Source organism: Rhea americana, unplaced genomic scaffold (assembly GCF_003343005.1).
Source record: "Rhea americana isolate MKP2758 unplaced genomic scaffold, rheAme1 scaffold_95, whole genome shotgun sequence".
NCBI lineage: Eukaryota > Metazoa > Chordata > Aves > Rheiformes > Rheidae > Rhea > Rhea americana.
Window position 1 is genome coordinate 3375848 of NW_028187144.1, and position 17519 is coordinate 3393366.

At 35.8% G+C, this 17519-nt stretch overlaps 1 protein-coding gene across 2 annotated transcripts in view; it reads right to left on the reverse strand.

Moving 5' to 3' along the window:
- COG3 (component of oligomeric golgi complex 3) overlaps window positions 1–17519 on the reverse strand; it is a 33451-nt gene that overhangs the window by 9870 nt on the left and 6062 nt on the right. For both annotated transcript variants that reach the window (XM_085324990.1, XM_085324991.1), the window contains exons 5-16: window positions 16423–16497; window positions 16217–16309; window positions 15781–15906; window positions 13505–13585; window positions 13282–13325; window positions 12859–12985; window positions 12241–12332; window positions 9378–9517; window positions 7937–8097; window positions 5605–5710; window positions 3590–3714; window positions 1816–1905 (exon numbers count right to left, since the gene is read on the reverse strand). In XM_085324990.1, the coding sequence (XP_085181116.1) occupies window positions 1816–1905; window positions 3590–3714; window positions 5605–5710; window positions 7937–8097; window positions 9378–9517; window positions 12241–12332; window positions 12859–12985; window positions 13282–13325; window positions 13505–13585; window positions 15781–15906; window positions 16217–16309; window positions 16423–16497 (1260 nt within the window). The remainder of the gene's footprint in view (window positions 1–1815; window positions 1906–3589; window positions 3715–5604; window positions 5711–7936; window positions 8098–9377; window positions 9518–12240; window positions 12333–12858; window positions 12986–13281; window positions 13326–13504; window positions 13586–15780; window positions 15907–16216; window positions 16310–16422; window positions 16498–17519) is intronic.

Consider the following 17519-nt stretch of genomic DNA (forward strand, 5'->3'; position numbering starts at 1 on the left):
CACGCATCACATGTTTAAAAAAAGAAAAAAAAGTATTAAATGAACAGCAGTTTCAACACCTCCACTTTTATCAGTTACTTACTGTAATAAAATTAATTCTAACAGTCTTACAATTTTTTCCCATTATTCTGTAGCACCCTTGACTACACTCTGGGACCAAAAAGCCCCACTTCTGTACTATTCCTAATAGATTGTTCTACTGAAGCAGACTTTATTCATGCTCCTTAGAGGAATTAGATTATACAGCTGCATTACTAAGTCCTCATTATGTACAGGTTTGAGAGATTATTTGAGATACAATCTAATTCTTCACAACTTATTTACTTTATATATTTCATGTAACTCATAACTTACAATTGAAAAAGATCAGGGCTGGATGATTAGAAAAAAAAACAGGAGATGATCAAGGTTATTGCAGAAACATTAACTGTGTTATTGTGCAAAGGTCTTACGAGGCATTTTTCTCATATCATTAAGTGTAAAGCTTAGTTAATTTCTCAGCAGTATAGCAAAGACACAAAGAATAAAATAAGGCTAAGTTTTCACCACTGTGACAATTGGTTTTGCACTGCTTGTTATTTTAGCTGTGTGGTTTATATTGCATGCAGCTTAATCTTTAAAGTTCATGGCTCACTGAGGTAAATGGAGGAGGATTCAAGAATATTTATTTGCTTTGTAAGTTGGAAGAGAACTTCTCTTGACAGAGTATCGTTAAAATAGTGAAGAAAGTTTTACATTTACAGTTTTATTAAATAAGAGTGTTAGTAAAAATAAGTGTTGGAAGGGTTTTGAGTGTTCTTTTTTTAATTCTTATATGCATGATTTCACCTGATAATATAAAATTAACATGCATYAAGAGCAAAGGGATAAAGATCCCAGTCCTGGGTCAACCTGTCCAGAGCTCACTGCAGGATCAGTTTCAGTTTCTACAGTCAAGACTAACTTGAATGCTTAATGTTAGAAAGGATAATTAACTGTAGAGCTCTGTATTATGTACGAACTGGTTAACTGCTCAAGTTCAAAGGAAATGTTTGGATTTTTTTTAAAGACATTTAATAAATTGTATTTTTTAGAAGGACACTGTCAGAAGAGCAACACTTCAAAACAATTCTTCACTTCTAATAGCAGCTATAACTTTTTTCTATTAAGTATTTACAGTTTATACAATATCACCATGCTTAGCCTACCATGTTTAGCCTACTTTTCTGTGTTTTTTTTTTCTGGTTTGGTTTGGTATTTTTTTGTATCAATTTCACTTCTTCGCTGTTAGGAATTAGCAAAACAGTACAGCATTTTTATTAAGGAAACTGCAACAGGAAAAAAGGGTTTCATCCAATTAAAGTTGCATGCAAGGCATAAATATCTTCATGAAACTGCTTCAAACTTTGAGGAACAGATCAGAGGAAACCTTTTGATTATAGGCAGATCTGATCAATGAATACTTATCAAATCCCTCCAAATAAGTTAATACTTAGAAAAATATTTGAAAACAAAAAAGGGGGTAGCAAGCAATGACAACAAAGAAATATAAAGAACAGAGTTATTTCAGAATTTTTCTTTAGGYGTCACTTGACTGAACTCTTGTTCATTACAGCAGCTTGTAACATGACATGCCGTTCTGCTTTTCAGATGGACTTGCATATGAACTTTTATCTTTGTTTTAYAATATCTTACCATAACTAAAACTAACAATTCCTTCAGATCTCTGGACAGAGCAACATGTAACAGAGTTCAACAGAATTCCAAAAAAATACTGATTTGCTTTTGGTATACATGATGGGGGGGGGAAATCAAATTCAAAGCACTGATTCCGACCTTATTTTTGCTGATAGAATCTGCAGCTCCCAACAGCGAGTGAATGCAGGCAGATAAAGCCTCTTGCGACAATCCCTGAAACACTGCCCTCTGCAGGGATGAAAACAGACAAAAAAAGTGTTTACAAAGCTTAAGTAGAATTCAGAATTGTGGCTTGTGATGTATATGCTTACAGTAACACAAAACTACGGATTAATCTGCTAAGAACATATTGTAAAACAGGACAGAGCCTTCAAATACAAAAGCTGGCTACTGCACCTGATTGGACACAGGTACACATTCAGGCAAGCCCTACCCAGCTGCCAGCCGGTGCACCCAGCTAGCGGCACGGTCAGTGACACCCAATGCATCCACAGCTACCTGCACAAGTTACGCTCACTGCATAACCTCAGATACTTCACGTGTCAGAGGAGCAACGAGCGTAGTTTAAACTTGCAATAAACATGAGATCATTTGAGTGAGCTTAACCCCAAGCAAAGTCACATTATCTCATGTTTGTCACAGGTTAGTAAACAAACATGACAGCCGCCGTCGCCCAGGTGACCCAGAGTAACTCATTAAGCTGCAGCAATTAGATCATACGGCTGAGCTGCAACAGTCAGAAGAGCTGGCTGCCTTCTCCCAGCAGGAGGGAGCAGGGAGCACCCCTGACGGTCCCAAGAGCTGTCAGCACTTCACTCATTCCCTCTCCTCTCTAGAGGAAGCAGGTAAGTCATACCAATTCCACTAGAATACCTCAGGGCAAAGCAAGAAAGAAAAAAAACAAAACCAGATTGTTTAGGCACACCACAAACGAGTTATGCAAACAACTCAAAAATAACATCTCCAAAGGTCCAGTCAGAAATATCATGGCAAATATTCACATACCTTAACAAGGCTCATATATTACATAATAAGGTACTAATATACTCTAGTTTATTTTTAAGCAAGTACCACTGTGGCAGCAGTTCAGGTGATGCCTCTCAACAATATTTTGAAATGCACTAACATGTATTTAATAAGACAGAAAATAGAAAAGCAAAAAAAAAAATGCAGCAAGTTCATCAGAGGCTTACTAGCCTTTTATGTTGGTAGGTGACAAATAAAAACAGACTTTAAAGGGAAAGTATTGAAATACTTCATCAGAAGCAAATACTGCATACTTGTTTTTGTCAGGTGTGCGGATTCCTACTGCCTTAAAGACTGGATAATGTAAACAGTTGCTTAGCATCTGTGTATCGGTTTCGTAAATTTTTAAAGTTGTAATGATGTGCCACAAAAAACTGAAGATGTTTTGAAAATGCAGAAATACAGTCGTCATTTTTAATGCCAGAAACATCACCTTGTATGATGTCCTGCAAAGCATATATAGCAAGAAACACATTCCCCCAGAGGTTTCAGCAACAAGTTCACCCTCTGCAACTGACTTAGAAATTTCTGCTTTCTCCTGTCTCATTCTCTCCTCAACTCTGCTGTAATAAGCATCTTAAGCATCAGAAACTGAAATATCTCTGTAATAGCAAATGTTACAGCTATACAAACCAGTGCCTTTTTTCTAATTCTACAAATACAAARTTGTAAATGAATGAATATTGAGCTAAATATTATTATAAAGGAAATAATGAGCTACATTTTTAAGTTTACTTAGTTTACATAAATATACTAACAAAAAGACTAACAAGAAATAGCAGGGACCAGTAATTATCCATTCCTAATTTAGATTAAAACATTTGGAAATGGTGTTACACATTTCATGACTTCTCTTGAAACACTAGATAAAGAAATATTTGCATACATCTATGCATCTGTAGAGTTTGGAGAGACACACTAAAGTCCTTCTGACAGTAGGATACCACATTCCATGCAGATCTGCTGGTGAAATCGTCGTCTGCTGCCTGGGATTAAGAGATTCTGCTGAACCTATTTAAAAGTAAAATACACACATGAAAACCTTATCCAGCTATCCTTTCAACTAAAGGAGACTGCAATACGGACTGCAGTTTATATCGATCCCGATAGTAATATAACATTTTATTGCACCACAATTGCATAGTTCTTTTCCTTCTCAGCAGGTCAGAAATAGATTCTGTGAAATACATGAATTTGCTTTCAGGCACGGTCCGGCCTCACCTTTTTCTAACGAATTAGTTTTACAGGCATGTCTCCAGTGACTCCCTCACTTAGCTCAGCAGCCGAAAGCGGTCAGACAATTACTGACAGAAGGTATATAGGAGAAAGGGGAGTTCCCTTTCTGGGAGATGCTCAGAAAAAAGGAAAAGACCTATTCCACCAATTTAACTTCTTCATGCTTTTCTTTCTGCTGTGGATGACCTTATAACAACTGCAGAATTGCAGGGTTTAGACATCATGTCATTAAAGGCAAGAAAGATTCTGTCATGGGGTTTTCAGTTAGCATTAAAAAGCCCACCTCCTGGACAACCTTTATAGTATCTCTCTATGCTCAAAATGAATTTTCCCAGAATACAGCAGACGTAAGTCCTTGTATTAGTCTCATTTTCCCCTTAGATATTGGGAAATGGCTGAGACAACAGCATGATAAMCTTAATTTCTATTTGCAACTGTTCAAAAAAGTTAAAGTTTCACTTGTTGATAGAATAAGCCCTTGTGAGTTGTTTATGGGATCAGTGTGGGAATTGTCCAAAAATAATCCAGCAGTATCTTCCCTCCTTTTGCAATAAAAAAAATTATTGCCACAGTAATTAGAAGGTCTGTCAGACCTTGGAYGTTCTGAAGATACTTACTAGTCACTTCAGCAAGCACTGAAAAGGGAGAGGCACACTTCTGAGGGGTGACTAAGCCCAACAGTCTCAGACATCTTAGAATTGGATGAGGGATACCACATAGGTTCCCCTCTTCCCCTTGAAATCTGGTGGGGTCTACGTGACTTGTTACTTGCCTCAGGCTGGACATGCAGTATATGAACCTGGATCTTCACAAGGATTGTAACTACAAACAGCCAGCAAGAACAGTGCACGCCTTGCAAGCAAGAACTTGGCAACTGCCAGGTAATCAAAAGGAATATGAGAAACAGCTGAAAGAGCTAMGAAAGATGCTGCTGGAAAACAACACTATTCTGAAAAATGACAAAATAGAAGGAGAATTTCTTCATAGATCTCGAGACAAATAAAGGGTTGTATCATTCAAATGACTGACACTAAAAGAACCAAATTTCATGAAATTTGTTCCTAGTTCACTATAATTTACAGACACATGGGTCACAATTATTTAAGAAGTCAAGGACTATATCACAAATTACTGCAATAGCTAAAACTAATAGCTGGTTTTAGTAAGCAGAAACATATTCAAAGGAAAAAGTCACTTCCCCAATTAAAGGCACACACGAAGACACTCCTGAATACATGACGTATTCATTTAACAAATGAATTTTGCTCAACCAACCAAAACCACCCTTCTCATCTTAGCACAGTTAACAAACAGGAGGATCCTTAAGTACACATCTTGATGGCAGGAACATTTTSCAGTATATAGAATATATATTCTTATACAGAGTATAATAGATGCTGTCAGCTACAGAAGCAGTTGCTTCACAGAATGAATTGCACCGCAGCACAAGAAAATGTCATCGAAAATATAAAATTAATTTGCTCCTCATTCCAAAAAGTTAAGAACCCCTAGACAAAGTTTACCTTGCAAAATCTCTTCTGAAGTTTTCTAGAAARTTAACCCTTTAAAATGCATGTAAGTTTCTCACTGATGGTTCAAATTAATGCTCACTCACCATGAGCTTTATGCATTAATTTGACAATGCAAATGTTTTTCAAGGCATACCAGATTTAACTAAGCTGCAGGACTCTGGATCTTCTAGCCGGACATCGGAGAATGAAGCTTCAGATGGTAGCTTCTTCTGTTCATCTTTTAAACTCTGTGCAATTTGCTGCAAAGGAAGATACTGTGTAATCTTTTTTAAAAAAGCATTATATTTCTCTGTTTATAATGGAGAAAACAGTATTAAATTGYGGAAGTCTGCTATACTCAGATCACCAGTATTTTAGAAAAATTGAAAAGACAGCTTCTAAAACAGTAGCAGAAACATGTTAACATCAATTTAAGACTCAAAAGCATTATATAGACATGTGTAAAGTGCAGTTCTTTCCATTTTGCCCATTTTTACTGATCCACAAAGATTAACCAGTCAAGCACCTAGAAASAGAAGCTCAAACCAAGGGAACCCAATTCAACCCTTAATTAGATTTTATATAGATAATCTCCATGATGGCTTTATTCCTATAAATGTTATACGSAGATAGCCCTTAAGTGCTCTTTGTTGAACTCCTGCAGGGAGTAAATTAGAAAGCTTTCCTAACATTACTCAACATTTTTACACTTCAACCTTTTTCACCAATTGGCCTGCTTCAAAGCAACACAGACATCAAAAACGAGGAAATAACTCCCTTAATACTTGAGCAGAGCAGCGTAAGAAATAGCTCTGCCCTACACTTTTAACATTTTAATAATTCAGTTATCCAGACAAAAGGTCTCTCTAAATAGGAAAATTTTGAGGTTTAAAAGCAGTCAAGCAGCAAAACAAATCCCAAACTAGTTAGAAACAGTCTTATGAGGACATACGAAGAACAGCATACTTCCCTCTAGAATGAGCTGTAAAACTCTTTTTTTTCTTCTCCATAACTGAATGGTCATGGATCCCTAATCACAAAATAAGGCCTGGTGCAGACTACACCTCTATAAGCAAGCAGTGCAGCATCCTAACTAACATTATAAAACTCTCACAATCTTTTTTTCTTTTCTTCCTCCAGTTATATTGGGGCAATATTGAGGCAGGGAACCCACACTGCAGTCCTAGCAGTTTTATAACTTTTGATCACCATCCATCATGAACAGAAGGATCACATTTAGCTGTATTTTGTGTGGTGGGCTTTTCAATTACTTGTTTTTGCTTTTTCTTTAAGAACTTCTATTAGTCATTAAACTTTCAGAATAAAATGCACAGATTCCATAAAACTCACTAGCTTAGGGATTATGTGTTTTCCTAAAAGCCTACAAATCTTGTTTATAATCAACAAAACAAATTGTAACATAATAACAGTTTTAAATGCGTATATAAAGACAAGATTATAGCAATATAAACTCAACAATGAGAAAGTTCTCACAATACCTGTCAGGTTAGAAGCAAGAATTGTAAACAATAAGGTACAGTTATACAATGCTAATTTCTTCAAGATCATGGGCAATATATATAAAACAAACTTTATAGGAAAAGCTTGATTCTGTTCTGATTCTGAAGTCAAGCAATAGCTTCTCTGCTGACTGGTCAGCTGCAAATAAATCCTGCAAATTTCTGAGTACCACCAGCTACTTTGGTAGGCAAATGAAAAGCAGAACAGAGCAATGAAGTTCCAGTCTTACTAGTCCATGACACAGTTGTCATTCTYAGTCAACTCAATCCTTCAGTATATTGGGTCTTTTTTAATGAAATGAATGGCAACAGTTGTTGTTTTGGAGGATTTTTTATTATKCTTAAACCCTTCCATGTAATACTAGCTTTCAGTTGCATATCAAATGCAGTTTGCTTTAATCAAAAACTAAAGATCTTCATTGACTACTATAATTCTGTGAGTAGTTTCATTCTCAAATCTTTTGTCATTTTAGTATTCACCATTTAAAATAAATAGAATTAGTTTGATTCTTTTAACAGTAACATTGACTCAGATGGCTTAGAATGACTACTAAAATGGCTAATAATAAGAGCTTGAAAAAGGTTACTGGAAAWTCTGAAAGTACACCTATAAATAACTTTGCCTGTCTCTTAGAAAAAAAATACATGTATGTATATGTGTCTAGTAATAGCTACTACTCATGAAAGTATATAAAAAAAATACTACTGCAAAAGGAAAATTTAGAAGCTTCTAGTTTAGATAAAATTGTTAACTGTGAGAACTATGGCCAGTTTTGTTGAGCTGGATATAAAGTGTTCTTTGACAATGAGTTTGAGGTCATAATTTAAAATTAGCAGATGCTGCTTTGATGGTATCAGTAATACTATGTACAGGTAAGAACTGAAAAAAAAATCCGAAATGCACCACACCACACAGCTGTATGTGTTTTAAAAAGTAACAATAAAGGACAACAAACAAACTGATACCTCCATCATTTCCAACTTGTCAGGATATGCAAGATCCCCCGGAGCAGGCTTGTAGCCTATTATATCAGTCTGAATGTAAATATGTGTCCTGTAGACAAGACGCTCTTGTACATCCTCTAACATCTGCTTGACACCAGCAGCAAAAGCACCCAGTTGCTCAGCTGAAAAAAAAGACACAAATTTCATTACAACAACAGTTTTACAAATGCAAAGGTTTAAGTCTCTCATATAGAACTGTCACAAAAGTGATCTGCCGGAGTCAAAAAATTTTTGGAACAGCAGCATGCAAACAAATTTGTGACATATCAGGAATTACAGAACTCCATTTCACAGTCACTTCAGCTCTCTAGATTTTCATCAGGCTGGGGAAATTTGATCTCAAACCGAAAACCTCAGCCACTATGTTAAGTATTCTCATTATTTAAAATTGTTCTCAAAACTAGAAGTGTAAGAACAGCATTTCTGCCTGGATGCCAAACCTATGCACTTCTTTGGTTTTATTATATCCAGCATCTGCAAAGTGCCTCTCAAGAGTTGAGAAATAAACTGTCTACCTATCCCAATAGAACAGGTGGCCTAGAGCAGCTCAAGTCCAGCTTTAGAACGACTGTATCAGCCTGAATTTACATAGTGGAAAGTCTCTCCTTAAGATCAGCCTAAAGACTATGCTACAACTTCTTCCTCATTCCCAATAGTGTTACAATTGTACTTCTAGGAAAATGAACAATTCACGAAAACGATAGTTTCAGAGATTAGTTTCTCTGTTTTATATACAGCTACAAAGTATGATTCCTGTTCATTGCTTGTTCGAAGTTAGGACTGTGAAATGACTCTATTACAYGTTGGTAATGCCAGGAAAATGAGCCCTTTTATGATGGTCAGCCCACTTTTATGAAACTATGATCTCTRAACATTTTCAAAATTCCAAAGTTTCTATCAACTACATAACTCCTCTGCTAACATCACAATCTTTAGTGTGGGAACTGCTATGTTAAGGAGGGAGGGAAAGATGGAGATGATAGAGAAAAAATGATACACCACCAAATAGATTTGTATTCCTTTGTATCATGTATACAGAAGGTTTTGTATGGATGGGCCAGCTAGAGCAATTTATTTATCTGAAAAGATCCATTTAAATCAGCCTGGTACATGTATACACACTGGCAGGATGGCTGCTTGCATGATCTTTAATAGGACTCTACAATACCAGTATATTACTTTAAATAAAGATAAAGCACAGACCTTGAAAATACAAACCTTTCTATTACAAACAGAAAAAAAATATTCAAAATAACCTTATCTTACCAYTGAGATGTTCAAGGCCCATTAGAAAACAGGAAAAAAAAAGAAATCCAGAGAGTTTGTCCATGCAATTTAATAACACTTTTTATCATCAATCAGGAAGACAGTTAAAAACAATCAGATTACACCTATGAGTTACCATTGTTCTGTACGTGGTCTTCAAGCATCTCATTTTTGAGAATCCCACAAAGTTCAGACAGAGTCTCCAAGTGAATAACATGGATGATCATTGGCCTCAGAACATCATATAATGAAAGACACAATTTCTCCAAGAGTTCACTGTGAAGAAAAAAGAAAAAAAAAAAAACACAGCACTATAAGCCACACTTTCAGGATCCCAAAACACCAAACTAAAATTATATCAAAAACTAATTTCTTTATGGTAGAAGTTTTTTAAAGTGATGGCAAGAAAACAATGCAACAGAGTATCATAGAGGTCCCAGAAAACAGCTGCTTAAAACAACCCCCTGACTTCCTGACGGGTCTTTTAAGAGATACAAGATACCAAATACTTAAAATTGAGGGAYAGAATTTTGAATTCAGCAACAAAAAGAACACTTGACCTCTCACAAAGTCAAGATTTTGCAAACTGATTTACCTGGCTTCTGTATAAAGAAATGTGCCTGTTGAGCTCAGAACCGTATCTCCACCGTCCCTTGAAAAAAAGGCTCATCTGACTCCAAGTAGTCAACGGTTTATCAGAACCAGGAACACAAGAACAGATGCTTGGTAATCTCTGTTGTAAGTATTCTCAGTATCTACCATAACTATTCTCAACATTGTGGGACACGTTTTCCAACCTACCTGAAGTTACCAAACCAGTACAAAATGCATCACCACCAAAAATTCCCACTTCTGTTAATTAAATATTCCTTTCTTGTTTAAAATGACACGTAACTAAGGACACAAGTAATATTCATTCTAAGCCATATTTGTCACTCCCATTGCTCCCTTTACTAATCACGTATTAGCCAATAATGCTGCTGACATTATCTGAAAATTTAAATCATCTCCCAGTTTAAACAAGGAAGTATCAAACAGTAAGGATATTTAAGTATTYACAGTTTGGTCAGCTGTTAGTTTACTAAAGTATTTAAAAAAAATCCTTAACTTCCTTGTTTTGTTTTTGATATTCAAGAGGAATTTCTGAAAAGGACACTCGGTTCCTTTCCGAGCACGAACAAAAAAAAACCGAACRTTCGTAGGAAAACATTCTGCATCTGTCTCTTCTGGCATTCTATAGCTTTAGAAGCAACTTGGCAAGACAGTAACCCTCCTCAAGTTAAAAGCACAAACCAAGAAGAAAGTTTTGATAGCCTAATTAAACACAACACTATCTCAGATCTCTACTCTTGTCCAGATTTTTGGTAAGCTCTTAGATCTGAACACAAATACCTAACTAATATTTCTTCAAAGTATCTCAGTATTTTAGAAAAAAAAGAGGCTATTTATTATGCATCTAAGAAAAGCCTAATACAGTACCTATTTTTCAAGACATTCTATTCAAACTAAAAATTCAGATGTAGGCAAAAAAAGGGTAGTAGGCTGTTATGACAAGGGATATCAACTTTCCATCAACATTTACAAATTACCAAAGTCTATTGCTATTCTTGGTTTGAAGTGCAATAGCGATGAAATTTGACACTTGCTTCAGGAGTTGGACTAAGTTAGCTAATTTAGGTTCTTAAGCTAATTCTGTTAAGTCACCCCARAACTACAGTATGTCCAGCATAAGACCTCAATTTTTCAGATAAGAGCTCCTTCTTAAATTTAGCAGGGAAAATAAATAAATAAATAACAGCAWCACAACTATAGCAACTCATACTCCCAAGAAAGGAATGACAGAGTAGAGGGTAGAATTACTTTATCTACTTGAGATATACTTATAAAAGTTATCACTTAGCAGAACCTAGAGAGCGCACGCATAGTATAATTCTGTTCCTCTGAGCATCCTAAGCTTAGCTCCTCCATGACTGTTTTAATACTCCCCCTTCTCCCAGGCTCCTGCTTACATGAGTATTCTTCCAAACTCCACTGAATTTCTTGGGCTTGGAGTCATTTGTGGGTTTTAGGTATCATTTAGACCTTTGACAGTGTGGCTCCTATTTAGTGAGCCTCTGTGCATTTCCACTTTTCTTTTAGCTTTAGAGGACAGGAAGGGTAGTGGGGAGTATTTTTTCCAGGTTACATTTACTCAACWCAAACTCCACTGACCTGGTATCAAGATAAAGCAACACTCAAAACTATTGTCTCAGTTATATTAACAGGAACGTGCTTTACTTACAAACTTCATAGCATGGGAACATGATCTGCCCGATATTTAAAACTAAACATCATTAAAATATACCAGCAAAATGGAGAAGGGGAACAACCTACTCAATTGTTCAGATTTCAAAGCTCCATTGTTTTTTTGTTTGTTTGTTTGTTTTTTAAAGCAGCTTATCATACTTTTATGATGCAATTTCTATGCAAAGACAAATACCCTGTCTCTCTTTCAGATCCGGCAGAGCAGATCCAGATATCATCATCCCCTGATGTCTGCAACTTTGCCTTCAGTTCAGGTCATAGACAGGAAAATGCAAATACTCTTTGTCCACAGAGCTCGCTAACCCTAAATCCACGATGAAAATGGCTGAATTTTATCAACCTAATTTTACACTGAAGTAGATAAAAAGCATTTCTGCAATTTACTGTGCAAACCTTAGGCATGGAGGCAATACGGAAACAGCTGAGAACTATAGCAATGTAAACTTCTACAGCTAGTTCTGTGTGTCTATCTCTTAATCATTTACTCAGATTACTTATGGATAATTTATCCATTTGTCTCAAAGAAAAACCCCCAAAACATCAAAATCTGAAGCTTAAAGTATTTTTTTTTCTTCTTGCTGGTTCTTACCAAACAATTCCAGTGCAACTGTATTTGCCATATAACACTGACTGCTATTATCACAGTACAGTAAAAACTAAATGCAGTAAAACAAAAACCAGTATGTACCACCTACTCCAGTTTTGGTGTTGGTTTTGTGAAGAACTCATTGTAAAGCTGGTGTTCATCTTGGCATACATGGACCATAAAGGCACAACCACTTCGTACCTGTACTCAGAGAAACAGAAATAATTGATTATTAAACTATTTTCCTTGCACCAATACTAAAGGAAGCATTATACAAATATTATCACTACAGTCAGGACTAAACTGAAGTCTTGTGAAATTCAGAATTACTGAGATCAAGTATCACACTAAGGATTTGGAAGATTTTACTAGCCAAAAAAGGCTCACTTTAACTACTGTTCCTTTTTGTTTCTGGTAAAATTTAAGTAAGCAAAATTTATGTTTTTGCAAACAACCCTGTGTGGGTTTGTTTCARAGCAAATACAGAAGAATCACCAATAAAAATAATCTTTCACAAGTAGAATGTGGAACCTTCCTCAAAACACACAACATTACCTGAAAATATTATCAAAAAGTTCACATGATTTAAAATCATAAAAAAAATGGCAATTCTACATGTAAGTGGTTGAATTAAACAAATGAATTTTGCTGAGAGAGGGGCAAGGAAAAAAAAAACAAAAAAACAAAAAAACATAACATTCCCAAAACACACTACTACTTTTCCTACCAGAGCACAATGATCTCTGTTGTTCTGACTGGTTAATTCCGTAACAGTGCTAGCGATACTTGGACCGAGTAAAAGCTCCCTCTGGTCAAGGTAACACTGATGGATTTCATTGAGAAGTTGTTTATACCTGGCCAAACAAACGAGAAATTGAAATAGTAACTGCATACTGAGGCTTATTTCACAATAAACACAATATTCATTATACAATATTCATTCAATACACAATATTAATTATATTCACATAACACAATATCCAGTATATTTCCTGGTAAACACAATTCATACAATTATGTAGACTGGAAAATTTTAATGCTTTTTAAATTTCAAWTTTTGAAATTTTTCTTTTAAATACAGCATTTTAACAAAATACAAAGACTTTYAAAAGTTAAAATCTTTGAAAATAAATTATGTAGACATACTCACTCTGGCATTTTCTCAGCTCTTTGCTCTATTTGTTCAATAAGAGTCTACTCAATAAAGACAGAAAAAAAATCATTAGTAATCAAATTTCTCTAATCACTGGAGCATAGTTYGGAAAATTCTTTTTTCATAGATAGTTAATATGCAATCTTTGCATTCACTAATAATAAATTAAAAACTCATTTTCATGGCTTCCCTGTTAGCAATTTATTGCCAGTCTACTTACCCTGACTTTGGGAGCAGCTGCTCTGAATTTTACATAAAACAGTGTGAAGGCATTGTCAGTATTTGGCACAGCTGAAGGATCCTAAAAGAAGAGATGAGTAATTCCTTTAAAAAGGAAAATGCTGTATTTGGCTTCTAGTAACAACTAGCTGAGGTAATTAGGCTCTGAAACAGGAAATTGGTTCTTTACATTTATATTGTCAGTTGAATAACTCTTCACTGCTTTCCACCCAGAAAGACATGCTTGTTTCAGATCTCAGACAAAGCCAGATGGAAGAACAAAACCTATAACAAAACCAAAGACTTAACCAAAGGTCTCAACAGCAGAAGTAACACTTTCAGTAATTACTGCAATCTTCATTGGAGGTAACTTTTCCCTGGGCCTGCTACACTTCTACAGATTAAATAGCAACAATTAGTAGGACTGAAATAGGACAGAAATCTCTTTCATGTATCAGTTTTGGAGCTGAAAAGTTAAGTTTCAACTGGAATGCCAGGTTTTGAGGCAGTGGCTCCTGCAGCTCCTCAACTTAGCCAGGTGCACCACTAAAACTTGAATGTATTCTAGCCCTAACAAAGCAGAGCAAGYAGAAACTCAGTTTAGCTGCCAGGCTTTTGTCTCCTTATCCCTACTAACCTACAGAGAAACAACTACACTTCTCCTCTTAAACACAGTGAGGGCAGGAAAACTCCTCCACCTTCCCCCACTCCTCTTCTCATCCTGTGATGAACCTGATCATCCCTTTCTACAAACACAGATCAAAATTCCCAAATGCTCACATCCAAGGAATAACAAAAAAAAATGCCAAGACCTCATCAGCCCCTCTGCAGTCCTCACCAGACCTCTTTTTTGTGTTCCAACAGGAAACCACATCATCTGATCGCAACTGAAACCTCACTTGGTTCAGTACTCCACTTCCAGAAGAAACAAAAATTAGATGTTTAAAAAAAATGTAAAAYCCATGTAGATATTAAGGGGAAGGTCATCTGTCTTCTAAGAGAGCTTTTCTCCTTGACTTTTAATGGCTAAGCAGCAGTTCAACCCCAGAAGTGAAAGGTTTAATTACTTTATGTACACATACTTAAGAGACATCCAATCTCACCTGAACTCAACTCAGTCATAGCAATCCACTGACATCAAGCCAAGTCCWGCAACTCCAGCAATAAACTACAAGACTTTTTTTTTTTAAAAAAAAAAGTCAGTTTTGTACCACATACCAAAAACACTCAGGGCAAATTAAGATCTTTAATCCAAGAGCATCCTTTAGTTTCCATGAATATTGTCTAAAAACTCTTTTGAGTCAGTTGTCAATTTTAACACTTCTTGGTTTCACTGGTTCTCTCTCTTGAYGCTTACTTTGAGATATAATAGGACTGAGCACATAGCATACAACAATTAACTGGAAAAAGAAAGTAGGCAGAGAGAGAGAACTCACTCTTTATCCTCTGCTAAAATACTGCAGCATGATTAATAAGGTTTTTGGTAAGACCAAAAATACATCCCTGTGCCCATTGGGTTGGTGGGAGTCAAGCACCTACCTCTTCCTTTCGACTCTCATGCATCATTGTTACTGTTTTAAAACTGACCAAAAGATACTGCCAAAACCAGTAGCAACTGGCCCAGTTACTCTGCAGCTAGCACAAAACACTGCAAACTTATCATCCCAAAATACTTGCTGCMTGATACCACAAGAGTCACATCACAAAATCTCTAGGTTTTGATTTTAAACAGGTTTTACCCTACAATTCCCTTGTTCTTGCCTTCATCCTTCAAGTTTTCCCTGCAAAGCTCCATGTCTCCTGTGATGCATCTCCAAAGTGGACCACCCCCCACAGTATCTAAATTTTTCTTGCACATTCTCCTCATTTGGCAGCACAGCACCATCGGCAGCACTATGGCTGTTGTACAGTAACCAGTGCGCCAGCCGGTTCAAGCAAGCGTGCTCTCTGGACCAGTTGGTTGCTGCCTCTCAGCAGTTTTAATTCAGATGCTTACCCATTCCTGGCCTTCAGTGAAGTTATTGCTCATCTAACAAGCCTTCAATTTGCAGGAACTTTTTMATCTTGTACTCATCACTATGCCTCTGTCAGATTTACCTGAAACTTGGTCAATCAACACAAACACTGTGGTGTGGAGGACAGGACTGACCTATATTTCACATGCAGTTGCTGACACTTCCCTTCCTCCTCCCTCTCCCCAAAATAACAAAGAAAATTGTCAGTGTYACAACAGACATTTCAGTACAGCTCAAGTTACCATTTAGTGATTTGCCTTACCCTTTTCATTAACTGGCTTGTGAGGTTCTGTAGTGTGTTCACAGTGTATATTTTGATCAGGTGCATAGCTTTAGAAAGGCATTGCTTAAACTTCGTCAAATATACAGGATAGTCTTTAAAATTTGGCTGTAGGAAATAAAAAATCCATTTTAAATATGAACAATAAAAGATRGTTGCAAAATTTATTGAAACTTGAGATACTTGTTTACCAGCTAGAAATGCTGGTCTGTACAAACTGAAAGTTGCATTTCATAAATATTAAGCAGGAAAATAGTAAGTATATTTAGTTAAAATACCTCAATTACACAAACTGTTATCTTTGCTTCCTTACTGTGTTTAGCAAGAGATTATTTTACAGGAAAAGAAAAACAAAGTTTAAATAGATAGTTTTGAAACAGTATTAATATTTAACTAAAAATAATAGTGAATTACTTACATGTGAAGAAATATACGCAATACAATCATCAAGCTTAGCCAGCATGGGAATGAAACCTTCACTGTTCACAGACAGCGTCGGAGAGTTCAATTTCTTTGGAAAATAAGAAAATACATCAGTTACAAGGAACAAAAACAATTTACTTTTAAAGTTTTAAAGATGAGTATACTTTCACTTAAGACCATTAAAAGTGAAATATTACTTACTGCGYTAACATTTTCCAGCTCATTAAAATAAGAAAGTTTCTGCTGGATGTTTTCAGCCAGGTCAACAAGTTCTGACTATTCAAAAACAATAATAATAAAAAAAAAGATAATCAGTAACCTAGCAAGTAATTTAAATTTAAAAAATAAAGTCTTCCTTTTCCCCAAAGACATAAAAAAAAACTCTCAGCACACCCCAGTGTTAATTAGCTCTAAATAATCTGCATCCAAATAAGTATGATAAAAATGGCAGAATACAGCAGTGTTCTCTCATCAGATAAGCACACATYACTCTCTACAGTGTATTTAGAGATATTTTTCAGCATTCCACAGATAGGCTTGCTATTTGTGTGCAAYAGTATCATCAGTATTACAAGGAACTGATGAAATCCTGTATTTCAACACCGGAGCCTTTAAAAATTCTGCCTTAATCAGTTTTGAGTATCTCCCCAAAAAATGCAAAAAAAAAAAAAAATCCATGTAGATTCTCAAGGACAGTAACTTTGAAGACTAATTTACTTGCAAACCCTGCTTCTTTGTGCATCAAAAGAGTACACCTGCAAATGCACTTCATCTAGTACACCTTCCAAAGGGTCATGAAGCATGTAGAGTAAACAGTAAGGACAGTCAAAAGCTGCTGGGACTATATTTTGGTCTGTAGATTTTTTGTCTCAATAAAAATCTGACAATCTGCAAGACTGGGGATTTCACAACCAATTTCAACACTGTAGCTAGTGTTTCAAATTCTGACTTTTTAAGGCCTTTCTTCTATCAGCTAACCTGGAAAACTGCTTCTATTTCCACAAAGATGTACAGCTACCACAGAAGCCAGGGATGAAGGCAGCACATACTAAAAAATTTGCTTGTTTCCATTCTCCAAGAAGACAACAGAAGTATCTTCTGTAGCATCATTCTATTATAAGAAACTTAATTTTTAAAAAACATAAACCTGTTCTGATTTCACTATGATTTGTTAACAGGTTCATTTCTACCTATTAAGAATGTGATGTCTCTACTATTTAAGTGCATTCATACAATATTTAAAGTGATTCAACAGTTTGTGAGTAAAGATGACCACAAAGTTCTGTGATTCTCCTCCA